The sequence below is a fragment of the Crinia signifera genome, chromosome 1 (assembly GCF_055691185.1).
Source record: "Crinia signifera chromosome 1, ASM5569118v1, whole genome shotgun sequence".
In the NCBI taxonomy this organism is placed as follows: Eukaryota; Metazoa; Chordata; class Amphibia; order Anura; family Myobatrachidae; genus Crinia; species Crinia signifera.
This window is the reverse complement of record NC_139217.1, coordinates 434,262,747-434,277,246: the sequence shown is the minus strand read 5'-3', so window position 1 is coordinate 434,277,246 and position 14,500 is coordinate 434,262,747. Positions and strand designations below refer to the sequence as shown.

At 46.9% G+C, this 14,500-nt stretch overlaps 1 protein-coding gene across 3 annotated transcripts in view; it reads left to right on the top strand.

Moving 5' to 3' along the window:
- RNF180 (ring finger protein 180) overlaps positions 1-14,500 on the top strand; it is a 77,020-nt gene that overhangs the window by 17,848 nt on the left and 44,672 nt on the right. For 2 of the 3 annotated variants that reach the window (XM_083153135.1, XM_083153118.1), the window contains 2 exons: positions 4,763-4,858; positions 9,223-10,152. In XM_083153135.1, the coding sequence (XP_083009261.1) occupies positions 4,811-4,858; positions 9,223-10,152 (978 nt within the window). In that variant the 5' untranslated portion in view covers positions 4,763-4,810. The remainder of the gene's footprint in view (positions 1-4,762; positions 4,859-9,222; positions 10,153-14,500) is intronic. The other variant, XM_083153126.1, reaches the window with a different exon arrangement.

Here is a 14,500-nt window from a genome sequence, read left to right as displayed (position 1 = left end):
TTTTTTAAGAAAAGAAAAAGATGCCTGAGAAAAGCAGAATTGCATGGCACATTGCAACTCACTTACACCTGCTAGATGTTAGATGTGTGAGGACATATCCATACCGTCCAACATGACCCATTCCATTAGGTACAAAATGCTCTGTTCCAGGACTTCCCTCTTACTTATATGATTGCCGTCACCTGTGCTGACACACCTTTCTCATAAATTAACTAATTCAACCCAGGTGAAGGCAATCATACATTACCAGGAGAGTCCACGAACAGAGCATTTTGTACCTAATGGAATGGGTCATGTTGGAGGGTATGCATACCTCCCAACAGTCCCGATTACCGCGGGAACGTCCTGGTTTTTGGGGACGTTCCTGCGTCCCTTCAGCGGCTGACAGTGTCCCGTGGCAGGGGGCTGTTGGGAGTCCCCCCTGTCAGCGCCTATTCACGCAGCCAGGGGGGCTGAGAGCATGACTAGAGGCTCACAGAGCCTCTGGGCCATGCCCCCACTGTGTCAAAATGGGGTCTTGGCCTCATGAAAAGACGTAAGTATAGGCCACGCCCCCATCCCAGGTAGCCATGCCCCCTAATTTCCTGTTGCCCGCCTGTGTCCCTCTTCAAGGGGCATACAATTTGGGAGGTATGGGTATGCATATCTGTACGCCAGATAAAAATATGTTGGTACTGTATGTTTCAGTTTGTAAAATAATGGATATGGGTATGCTTGCCATACTATCACTTTAAACCAGGGCAATGATTAATTACACAGGTTCTGTGGCTGGCTGACTTCAAGTCAGAATTTCACCTGGTTCTAATCAGGCATAAAACATGTGTAATCCATGAGTGTCTGCTTTATAGGGATAGTATGGTAAGCCTAGATATGGGAGACCCAACCTGTATCCCCAAGGTTTGTGATTTCACCTATTGTGGACTAGGTGATTCATCGCGCCCTCTTCACACCATCGTAATGGGCTGCGCCCCCTTCGTTTGTGAACATTTGTATTGTGAGAAATATGGTTAGAATTGTATGACAGATGGCCTGTATTGCAACTTGAGTTATAGGTGAAATGTGTTAAATAGAGAGCATATGATGTGGAAGGGGGTGTGTATTGTTTTGTTTAATTAAAATGCGGTTATAGAGTAAGATGTACATTGATAGTGTGGAGGGTACAGTGACATTTGTGGGTGTGGGGGGCTCAGGGGCGAATTTAGGGTTCAGGCCGCCCCTAGGCACAACACTTTTGCCGCTCCTAGGCCCATGCCCGTGGGAAATCCTACCTGGGGGGCTGTGTGTGCGTGTTGTTTAGGTGTGTGTGTGCAATAGTATAGTAGGGTGTTTTTGGGTCAGCGGCTCCCCACTGGCGGAGGTGACGACACAGGCTGGGTAGTGATAGGGGTGTGTGGTCATATGGGGGACTAAAGAGGAGGGTGGGGGACGCTGTGCAGCTTCTGCCAGTGGGTGAGGGGTGTCACGGGGGCGGTGCCGTGAATCGCGGGAGGGGGGGTTGTGGGGGGCAGTGCCGCGAATTGCAGGAGGGGGGGTTGCTGCGAATTGTGGTAGGGGGGTCACCGCGAATCGCCGCAGGGGGGGTCGCGGGAGAGTCACGGGGGTGCCGCGAATCGCGGGAGGGGGGGTCGCGGGGGGGTGGCGCGAATCACGGGAGGGGGGGTTGCCGCGAATCGCGGGAGGGGGGTCACGGGGGTGGGTGCCGCGAATCACATGAGGGGGGGTTGCCGCGAATCGCGGGGGGTGTGTGCCGGGAATCGCGGGAGGGGAGTCGCGGGGGGGTGTGCCGCGAATCGCGGGAGGGGGGGTCGCGGGGGTTGGTGGGTGCCGCGAATCGAGGGGGGCACGCGGGGGGTGTGGTTTGCCGTAAATCACTGGGGGGCGCGAATTGCGGGAGGGGGTCGCTGGGGGCGCTAATCGCGGGAGGGGTGGCAGGGGGTGGCGGGGGGCGCTCACCTGGTGGCTGTGGAGTAGAAGTCTTTGCTGGGCAGCATGGGGAGGCAGAGGGTGTCTGGCACTGTCTGTGGGCTCACTGGGCTGGTTCTCTGTCATGTGAGTAAGAGGCTCCACCCATCGTTACAGACACACTCAAACACTTGAGTGACAGATGTAGCCAAATATATAAGAGATTGCTTACTATGGACTCAATTGCTTCTTTATACTGTAACATCTCTACTATGTAATTTACATATATGCACTAACTTCTATTTATGTGGAAGCCAGTTATCATGTCAGTATGTCAGGGTTACAGGTGTGTAAGAATAAGAAGGGGGGTTATGGGTTAATGATTAATTGGGGTTAATTAGAATTAAGGGTGTATAATGAGAGGGATTAGGGATTCAGTTAGGAGTTTAATGTGCATACATGTAACTATTTTATGATATTGTGGCGAATTAATAATGAGGATTATCAAAGTAATTATTGTAAAGGTGTTATTACAAGTGGTTCTTACTGGGGAAAAAGTAGGTAATGATTTTAAGGAAGGTTTAATTTTCAGTGATGAAATTATATTGTAGGATGATCAAAAATACACGGGAAGGGGGCACTAACAGGAATCTCAGGAGCTTTTCTGTCACTGGCTGGAGTACTCAGCAGGCACAGAAAAGTGAGAGCCCGGCGGTGGGCACAATAAGCTTTTTTTTTTCTGGAGCGGTCGGATGTTATGATTTTGTGTTGCTTCATTGTAGGGGCCAAAAAAGGTAAGTGTGGGCTGGGGCATGGACAATGATCTGGGGGATGGAGATGCAGAGACACAGGCAGATGAGGCTGGAGGGTTCGGAAACCACAGGGTGGGACTGAGAGATAAAGGGGGGGGGAAATGTGGCTGGAAAGTTGAGAGAGATGTGCTGATTGATCAATGACCTGTATAATAAGGCAGTCACTAATGCTATCTGTATTATGTGGCAGTCACTACTGCTGTCTCCATTATATGGCGGTCACTAATGTTGTCTGCGTTATATGGCGGTCACTGATGCTGTGTGCATTATATAGTATTCCTTAATGTCTGTATTATATGGCGGTCACTAATGCTTTCAGCATTATATGGTGGTCACTAATGCTGTCAGCATTATATGGCAGTCCCTAAGGCTGTCAGCATTATATGGCAGTCCCTAAAGCTGTCTGTATAATATGGCAGGCACTAATGCAGTCTGAATTATATGGTATTCCTTATTGTTGTCTGTATTATATGGCGGTCACTATTGCTGTCTGCATTATATGGTGGTCACTAATGCTGTCTGCATTATATGGTGGTCACTAATGCTGTCTGCATTATATGGTATTCCGTAATGCTGTCTGTGTTATATGGCGGTCACTATTGCTGTCTGCATTATATGGCGGTCACTATTGCTGTCTGCATAGTATGGCGGTCACTATTGCTGTCCTCATAATATGGTGGTCACTATTGCTGTCTGCATAGTATGGCGGTCACTATTGCTGTCTGCATAGTATGGCGGTCACTATTGCTGTCTTCATTATATGGTGGTCACTATTGCTGTCTGTGTTATATGGCGGTCACTATTGCTGTTTGTATAATATGTCGGTCACTATTGCTGTCTGCATTATATGGCGGTCACTATTGCTGTCTGCATAATATGGTGGTCACTAATGCTTTCTGCATTATATGGTATTCCGTAATGCTGTCTGTGTTATATGGCGGTCACTAATCCTGTCTGCATTATATGGCGGTCACTAATGCTTTCTGCATTATATGGTATTCCGTAATGCTGTCTGTGTTATATTGTGGTCACTATTGCTGTCTGTATTATATGTCGGTCACTATTGCTGTTTGTATTATATGGCGTTCCCTAATGCTGTGTGCATTATATGGGGGGTCAGTATTGCTGTCTGTATTATATGGTATTCCTTAATGCTGTCTGCATTATATGGCTGTCACATATTTAGAGGGTGACTAGAATTTACAGGGAGATTAGTCTTTGCCCTAGGTGACAGAAAGCCTAGCTTCACCGCTGCGTTTGTGTATCTACGCAATACAATAGTGACAGTAAAAAGGACACATTTTTCCTTACGGCCTTATTGCTGGTGTAGGATGAGATAAATAAGCAATGTTCCCGATGTCAGGCTTCCCTTAGTCATGCCTGACCTGACAAAACCTTGTATTTTCTATGCATTGTGTGCTGTTCAATGGACTATTCCTGCCTACGCAGTTGCCTCACAGAGTCTGCCACGGATCTGAGAGCCGCAGAAGACTAGATACAGAACAATATGAAGAGAACTCTGCTAGAGCTGTTTTTCCTCCTTACATTGGAAGTAAAACATGCTATTCATATTTATTCATAGTATTCACCTACTCTGATATTGAACACCAGCCCGGGTGCTAGAACTCTCCGTTTCTCACAATTAAAATTGAATGACAAACTTAATTGGGTGTAATAGAGCAATAGAGGTTCTTTTGTAGATGCCAATAAGTTATAAAATTAAATGACATTAATTATTGTCTGCTTTTCTATAAAGCTTAGTTAATCAGACAAGCCAGCCCTTTTATCGTGTTCTAGCTTAGTACAGCCATGCCCACCACGCGCAGATTCCTATTCCCTTTGTTTCATATCTCAAGAACCACAAATCCATCTCTAATTAGGTTTAAAGTCAGGACTTCAATAAGAATACAAAGAGAAAATAAGAAAAATAAAGACACTCGGGATTAGACAGCCTGGCGTGCTTATCTTTAAGCACTTAATTATATGATGTGGTTTTGATAGGAAGCTTTCAGTGTTGCTTTATTCTACTTCTTTCTTGTGTTTTGCAGGATGGTTTGGATTTGCCTACAGAGCAGGACACCTGTAATATCTGGCACATGGAGGCTGATGCAAGTCCAGGCTGGGTAAAGGCAGTGATAGAGAAGGTAGTGTGCCGCCGACTCTAGTCTCATACTGCAGTGTTTACCCGACATATGGGCACATTCTAGAAGTCTAGAGCAGGCATGTCCAAACTACACATCCCAGCATGCCTTGCCATAGTTTTAGCATCCCCTGATAGCAAATCTGTGGCAAGGCATGATGGGACTTGTAGTTTCACAACAGCTGGAGGGCCATAGTTTGGACATGCCTGGTCTAGAACCGTGGTGTGAACTATCGAGGCAATTCAGACCTGATTGCTCAGGTCCCAGTTCGCTGCCCCGGCCAATCGTGGGGCTTTGCGTAATTAGCGAATATGCACATGTACAAGGCCCGGAGCAAACGCCTTCTGTGACTTTCACACTCGCTGGGGCATTCCCAACAGGATGGACAGGAAGGGGTCAGGCATTGGGCGGACGTAGGGTACTGGCCAGCATTTCATGGGCGTGCCCATAAAAATGGTTGGCATGCTCATGGAACGCAGGCGTGCTCATGCATCTTCAAGGCGGGCAACTGATGTCACATGACATTTGGCGGATAGAGGGCATCTGAAAAGTAAGTTACTTTTCAGAGTGAAGGCTAGAGATATCATTCGATGGTGAGCAAATGACCATCGAATGTTTTCTTCTGCTTGTGGCCGCATGTAAGTGGATGTGTTAGCGTACACAGCCCCTTGCATGCTAGTGCGGGGATCCGGTCGGTGGGCGGGGGGGGGCATGGGTTCACAGGGGCAGGGTTTACCGGTACTTGTGTATTATAACGGCGCCCGATTTCATCCAAATCGCATCCGATATCGCATCCGATTTATCGGCCGATTTTTGGCCGATTTGATCTGCGATGCGATTTTGCGTCCGATTTGCGTCCGATTTGCGCCCGATTTTCGGCCGATTTTTTGCCGATTTTCGGCCATTTCCTGATGATTTGCATGTTATTCCATCCTTTCACACCCCCAGGTACTATGCGATGGTATGCGATGTGATTTTCGGGAAAATGCCCCTGATTGTACAATTAAATATCGCATAGCAACGCATGCCAGCAAGTGGCATGCGATGCGATGTGATTCGCAATTTTAAATGCACCCCCATTTTTAACGCCACCCCCACTATCAACACCAACCCGAAGCGTGGCGAGCGCAGCGAGCCCGCGAGGGGCGGCGGTACGCGTCCTACGACCTTTTCATACCCCCACTATCCACTTCGGCGTGGAGTTGATTTTAGATAGTGTGGCGAGCGCAGCGAGCCACCGAGCCCGAAGCGTGGCGAGGGGACGCGGATTACATTCCGCGTCCCCTCGCGGGGCTCGCTGCGCTCGCCACGCTTCGGGCTCGGTGGCTCGCTGCGCTCGCCACACTATCTAAAATCAACTCCACGCCGACGTGGATAGTGGGGGTATGAAAAGGTCGGAGGACGCGTACCGCCGCCCCTCGCGGGCTCGCTACGCTCGCCACGCTTCGGGTTGGCGTTGATAGTGGGGGTGGCGTTAACAATGGCAGTGCATTTAACATTGTAAGCACCCATCAGGGTGATTGTACAATTAGAAATCGAATCGCTTCACATGCATCGCATGGCATGCATCACATGCCACTATATTGCATGCGATGCACTACGATGGTATTCGGGGGTGTGCAAGGTGTGCAATAATGGTACAGCATGCAAATTGGCCGGAAAAAGTGAAAAATCGGTCGAAAATCGGCCGAAAATCGGCCGCAAAATCGCATCCGATTTTTCCATGCGATTTGCGGCCGATTTTCGGCCGATTTTCGGCCGATTTCGTGGGCGCCGTCAAAATACACAAGTACCGGTTTACCTGCTCCCTAGGCAGTGAATATACGCAGCCTAGCGGGCAGGTCTGAATCAGGCCCCATGTTTGTGGTGTACATGTAGAATGCCAATAAGTCACCAATGGCATAATGTCGACATGACAATGTCAGCATTGCGAATGTCTACAATAGAATGTTAGGCTTTAGGACCTTATTCTGGTCTGTTCGCAGGCCGCGTGTGTTCGCACGAGGACGATATTGCATTGCGCTCTAGACGTTCTCATGTTAATGAAGCCGTGATGGACCTGCGGGGGGGGGGAGACAGGCAGCTAACACCAGATGTCAGTTGCCCGCCCACTTTCCCCGAGTGCACACACGTATATGTAAAGTTGCTCAGAGCAAGAAAGATGTGGGCGGGTCCCAGTGACATAAACATCCAGTGTTTACAAAAACATCCATTTGCAGCCAGTGCAAGCGAATCGCCCTTGCGAACGGTGGACCGGCGTAACACCATTCGCAAGGCGGGATCTGGGTCACTGGCAAGGATGCGAATTCGCATCCGAATGAATGAACCAGAAAACCTCTCTTAGACATTCTGTTGATACCCTGGAAAAATTGATTATAGTAAAATAACTAATTTTCTATTATTTATTGAATGCTACTGGGAGACCTGATCATGTATGACTATGAATGGAATAGAACTAGAACCAGTGAAGCTGTAAAAATGCCCAAACCGCTGCAATTCAGTTCTGTCTCAGATGTTTGTACAGTACTTAATTGCGACTATTGCCACTGTTTTTATATTTAACAACCCGTGATGTGGCATCTGGTGTGGCCAACAGCCCCCCTTTTGTGTGCCCAGAAAGGGGCATGGCCTTTGGAAGTCCACAGTTTGTGTCACCTTTGGGGGCATGGCCTTGCAGGAAGCAAGCCCCTCCCCCCAGTCACACCCATTCTGGGGGCATGCCCAGAATACCCATCACTATCAGGGGAGGCAACATTTTGGTGTCACCCCCTGGAAAGGCGACCTAGCACGCACTCCCCTTGTGATGCCGCTGGCGACAGCATACTCATTTGCACTTTACAATATGGCTGTGAAAGATCTTCTTTTAGTGCCTTAATCGGCAACGTAAATAGATTTTGTTGCTGAATGTTCAGTGATTGCTAGTAATGCATCTACAACATAGAAACAGAGTAGAAGGCACCATACACCATTTACAAATGGAGCCCCTCTCATGCTTGCAGGGGCTGGCAATAGAATCGCCAGCCCCCGCCAGCCATTGAAATGGGGCTCGCTCACCCTGTTCTGATGGAGCTCCCCGTCGGTCCTCGTCGCCGGTTTCCGTAGGTTGCCACCACCACCCCCCCCCCCCCCCCCGCACCTCCCTCTCTGCCAGCGCTCCCCAGCAGGGAAGTTCGGGTAAGTGCTGGCAATGAACGAGAGGGGCTTCATCTGTACATTTTTATATATAATATATGAGGTTCTTGGCATAGTATTGGCCACTAGTATTAGCCTGGCCACCACTCGTCAAGGTGACCTCGGCAGACAGGTCCCTAGCATTATGGGGATTCACCCCTGGGGTGCAGGGCACCCCCAAACTGCCCCATCCAGACCACCCCAGGGCACAACACAAATAAAAAAAATGCCCTGGGGTGGTCTGGATGGGGCAGTTTGGGGGTGCCTCGTCACCCCCCTAGTAATGCATCTATCAACACTTAAGCTGGTTAAACACTAGATATTATGCCGCCAAATCCCACAGATTGAAGCAACATATCGGGTACAGTGCCTCACGGGGATGTACATAGTGATGACATGTTCCAGAAGATAGCATGTCACGTGGCTCCCCAACGCCGGGTCCCACCTGGAATGATGTTGGGAGTGTCTTATAGCCAGATGTATCAAGCTTCAAAAAGGGATAAATGGAAAATCAGTTCCTAACTTCATTGTTACAGATGGGTCTTGAAATTTAGGAGCTGATTGGCTGTTTTTTTATCACTCACCACTTTATCACTTTTTGAAGCTGGATACATTTGCGCTAGAGTCTACTGTGTACCCTGTATTACACTGACCACACATATAGAAAAACTGCAGCAGGACTACTGTCCGATTTTCCCTCTCACTAGCGGTCAGCTGGATTTGGTTGTCGGGCTGAGTTTTTAGGTCACTGGGTGAAAGGAACAGTCACAGTTGCCAACACACCCAATATTGATCTCATCAATACTGACTGGGTGGTCATTTGTCACAGACCAGTGCCCTGACATCACTGGAGACACTACTGGGCATGTGAACGTATTGATGTTCAATGATAATGATTTTTCCAGTGCAATAACCCGGTCCATTAAATAAACCTGCTCTGCATATTCCATTGCCTGGGCTATAAATAGATTATTCTTCCTCTGCTGCAGGACATGATGATAGTTTTTCTAGGGACGTCTATGTTTCAACGTAGTTTTCATTCAAAGCCACTGAAAACTGTGCAATGTGCTGACGAGCTCATGTTTCACATAAAGCAAAGCAGGGAAGGCGATTCTATTGTAGACAAACAAAACCTCAGCGTGGTACTATTGTGCCGTTGTGTAGAGTGACTATTCCTATCTCTTCCTTACTTTCAGGTACACTGGGCTACTGGTAAGCTGAACTGTCCCTATTGCAGGACACGACTCGGGGCCTTTAACTTTGTTGACATCACAAAATGTTCCTGCGGCCGGCTCGCAGCCATACGTCTGTGCAAGAGCAAGATTGATGTAGACATAAGAGCCATAATGCAATGCCCATTTCTGTCTACTTCTCCATCTCGGACACAATTTGACAAGCAAACCAGACGTGGAACAGCGAAACAACTCGTCAAAAACTGGAGTCAAATGTTCTCAACTATGGACAGAATTATGGATGCCCCAGGAACGTTAGTGGAGGCATTATGTCTGGAGGTGCCGGCATTTGACAAATACTGCGGTGAGCAGGGTGGAAAAAAATCTCAGTTCACCTTAAATGTCAAGAAATATAATTCTGCATTAAGAGAGAAGCGGGAAAGCCATGGCGGAAATATGTTTCATAGAAAATCAAACAGTTTGGACTTCGACATCAAAGAACAATTGCTGCCGAAACTCTTTAACAACATGAAGAGGACACTTAATGTCAACCAAAGACAATCTGAAGAAGCACATTGTAGCTCAGACAGCGCTAGTTGTAATAATAACTATAACAACTGCCATACGTTTGACATTAATAGATCACTAGCGAGATTTGCAGAGTCTTCGGATAACAGTTCAAGAGTTAGTGAATTGCTTTATCACGGAACAATTCCCGCAGTTCCTGGACTTCAAGAGGACAATGATCAATCATCATCTGCAGCGTCCATTGCCCCAGCAGCATCAACACCCCCGGCAGATTGGTTCCTGTCCTCAGTGGACCTTCCTACCCAGCCAGCGCCCCACAGATCAATGGCGGCCAGCCAAAGGTTGCACAGGAGGGAAATAAACAGGATGAAGAGCCTACGAAGAAAACAGAAGAAAAGAGAGAAGTGGTTACATGGACAGAAACAGGTAAACCAATTCTAATCAATGTGAAACACCCCCACAGTTCTCTATTTGTTGTGCTTAATATGAGAATGTAGGGTTAAGTAAATATTTTATTATACAGTGCGCATAACTTTGGTTATCAAAATTGTATTCAACTGACCCCCTGCACACGCCATTTACCCCTCACTAGGTTTTTGTAGCGAGGGGGAAACGGCGTATGCGGCCGCTAAAACAGCGAGGCTTGCGGCTAAATGTAGCAGGCTTCCTGTATTAGCCGCGAGCCGCGCTGTTTGGTAGAATCCTCGGCGTCCTGTGACAGCGAGGATTCCCCCAGGAACATAGAATAGGGTGAGCGGCCGGCATGGGGGTTAAACAGAGAGGATCGCTTGTTTTCGGCGATCCCCGCCGTTTAACCCCGTTGCCGGCCGCATTGAATACGGCCCATAATGTAAAAATTGACATTCTCAATGCAGAAAGAAATGTAGATCCTATAAATATACATATATTAATTGTACAGACATTGGTGCTGCGTTCAGTGTACATCTCTGTACTGTAAGTAGTGTACAGTCAAGGCCGTCATAACATATAGGCAACTGCCCCGGGCCCCTAATTCTAGGGTCCTTCCAAAAGGGGTGGCTGGTGGTCACACAATGAGATTACATTCTCTACCTGCCTCCCAGCCTGCAGCCAGACAGTGATTGGCTGTCAGCCTGCTGATTGGTGGATGGCTGATTGGAGGATGCTGATTGGTGGATGGCTGGAATGTTCCATCAAGCAGAGTGCTGAACAACATTCATTATATGGAAGCATGTGGAGAGATTTTACATGACTGCGGAAGGGGCATGTCATGATTTTTTTTTATTATTTGTTCATATGAATGGTTGTATAGGGCCACCAATGCTTAACAGGCTCTGGGGGCCCGATTCAGACTGATCGCAAGAAGGAAAATACATTTGATAGTTGCTCACCATCAAATGATTTTTCCTCCCTTCATAGATAAAAGTCAGTCTATACTTCAACACTAGACGGAGATGGGTCGGGGCTGAGCGATCAGGTCTGAATTGCCCCTTGTACAGTGTATCGCTCATTATGCGAATGCATGCATATGTGGCTAGGCAGACCTCTCAACTAGTTTTACATGCATCAAGCATTATTAAGAAAGGAGAGATCTCACGTAGAGGGTTTAGTAAGGGCCTGTGCAATGTGGAGCCGGCACTATAACAAGTAGGGGCATATACAGTATCTGGTAGGAGGCGTATCATTTCCAAGTAGTATAGTACGGGGCAACAGTGGCGTAACTATAGCTCCGCAGACCCCGCGGTGGCTTGAAGATGCTGGGTACGTTTGGGTGCTGCGGAAGCTATTGCTGGTAATAGGGCGCGCCGCCACCGCCGAGTCTGTTGCTGATGTCTTGCCAGGATCAGCAGAGATTCCTGTTTGCAGTACCGGCGCAAATACCCCTCACAAAATGGCCGCCCCCTCACAGCAGACTGTTATTAAGGATGCTAGAGGAGACTGTTATTAAGTCTGCACCAACCCTGAATGTACACCACAGTACCATGCCTCCCAACAGTTCTGATTTAGATGGAACCTTCCTTATTCGAAGTGACTATCTAGATGGTATGCACTCAGGCTGTCACCATGATGTCACACGTCACAATGTCAATCAGATCATTTCTCCTGTGTCCATGTTATGCCTCTCGCTCCTATTGTTAATAATTTCTTACATCTTCATTTTGTGTATTATAAGAGTGCTATTACTATATTATTATGTCTCATATAATAACACAAAACACAGAAAGAGAAATGTAATGTGGTGATTACATAGCACTTCGGCTATAGTAATATAAAAATACTTCAATTAAAGGAAATATTCCTCATAAGAACATGTGCTCTATTTTAATAGTGTTCCCATATAGAATTGTTTGATAATGACATACATAGGCTAATGAGTATCATGACATAAAAATAAGTTTATTTTATTTATCCACGTTCCAATGCAGTCGAGTTGGGTATGGGTCATTGGGTTGACCAATATTAGGTCGACTTGCATTGGGTCGTCCACTGGCTTAGGTTGACACCTGGAATAGGTCGACAAAAGAGTGAAAAACCCATGTGGCCCTTTTGACTGTTAACCTACCCAATGTCAACCTTCCATCCATGTCAACCTATTTTAGGTGTAAGAAACCAGGTGCATGTATGACTGAATTAACGCTCACCACTTAATTGTACATAAATGTATTTATTGATAAGAATATATCAAATTAAAAATGTAAATTTATTTAACAAATCAATAAATTATACACATACAGACTCTACACAGAGTTTAAAATCGGTGGCCACCTATAATTGATAAAATAGTATTGCTTCTCAAAAGGAAGCTTTCTTTATGCTTTGTTGAGCTCTACAAATAAAAATAAAAATCAAGATTGCTTTTCCCAATTGGGGACAATATTAGCAGCCAATATAGTGATCTCCGGTCTCCGCTTGTAATTTGAATGGATAATTGTCCACTGCACTTTTATACAGTTTTCATACTCACAGACTCCACATGAGATTGTAGATATTGGGCCGTAATATGAATTAGCAGGGAGGCAGGAGAGCTTGTATAGTGTAACTCAGTCCGTAGCTCTCCGTTCTACACCCGCAAATACCAGCCGCCGTGACGCTGACCCAAAAGCCGGCAGTTGTAGTCAGAATGGCTTGGCCTTTATGAGAAACAGCTGAATACAATTAAACAGAACCAATAGGATTACAATTCTAACCAAAGGACCGGGTATATCAGGGTGGACAGCTCAATACATGGGTACTCTTTGAAAAAGCTCCAATAAGAGCGAAACAGGTTAGGGGAAATTTGCCCGGTGTTTCTTTTCCCAGGAGGGACCTCCAGCAGCCACCTGTTACCGCTCACCGTCACTTTGAAACCTGCACGGTTCGGAGAAAACAGACTAACATCCAATTACCCCGGCTTACAGAGAGCGGGTGAGAGACGCCACTCTGCAGCTTCACGGGCCAGCCTGACGCAGGGGCAAACGCAGGATTTTCAGAAGGGGGTTTCCAGAGGGGCGGAGCAAAGCACGGAGATGGACACTTAGGTGACCCAGTATATGTCGGGTCAGTTAAAGTATTATAGATAGACCAAATTTATATACTGTAAATAATATATATATATATAAATATATATATATATGTATACATATATATACACACACACACACACACATATATATATATATATATATATATATATATATATATATATACATACAGGGGCGTCAACAGCAGTGTAGACCCCTGGGCATAGCAATGTATTGAAGCCCTTACCGATCGTCTAGGGGTGGGGGGTGCTATGAGCAGAAGCTTTGATGTCCCGCGGGTGGTAGGGGGTATTATATCAACCGCTCAGCATGTAGGGCCTGGATCAGTAATTTCCACTAATTACTTCTTTACTGAACAGATGGTGGGAGAAGGGGGCATTGGGCTGAATTAAGGGGCCCTGATACATAACTTCCAGGGTGGTAGAGGATGTTTAATACGCAGAGGAGGGGCGTATAATGGAGTGGGCTTATTATTCATAATTTTCTGGTGGGAGGACAGCTTGCTTGACTGCAGATATCTCCAGTTCCCGGAAATAGATTGCTTAGATTTTAATAGAATTAAAAACTAGAGAATCCCACCTACCAAATGGTACTGGGGACTAGGGAATCAGTGTTCAGGAGGCAGAGCAATCTGCCAACGAGTATATAAAACTACATACCAGGTGTGTGGAGCTGGAGCAGTAACCAGCTGCTGGAAGGCTGATATCTCTGGTTCTGGGAACAGTAGAGACAAGCTACTAGTGTCGATCAAAGGGGAGAGTCCCAGCTTTTGGAATATACCCTCAGAAAAACTCGTCAGACAGAACCTGAAATATCTGACTGGGAAGAGCAATTAACAGGCTTGGATGGGGACCACTGCTTTGAAGTCAGATATCTCTGGTTCTCAAGGTCCGATTTTAAAAATTCTTGTACTCATGGAAAGAGGGGACCCTCAGCTTTCAGCCTAGGGCCCTTAGACTCCTGGGGGGGTTTCTGGGTACTCGGAAACCCCCCCTGCGTGCGCTACTGTGACGGGAGACCCCAGCCGTGTGTGAGAGACACGGCGTCTGGACTGACTACAACTGCCGGCTTTTGGGTCAGCGTCACGGCGGCTGGTATTTACGGGTGTAGAACGGAGAGCTACGGACTGAGTTACACTATACAAGCTCTCCTGCCTCCCTGCTAATTCATATTACGGCCCAATATCTACAATCTCATGTGGAGTCTGTGAGTATGAAAACCATATTAAAGTGCAGTGGACAATTATCCATTAAAATTACAAGCGGAGACCGGAG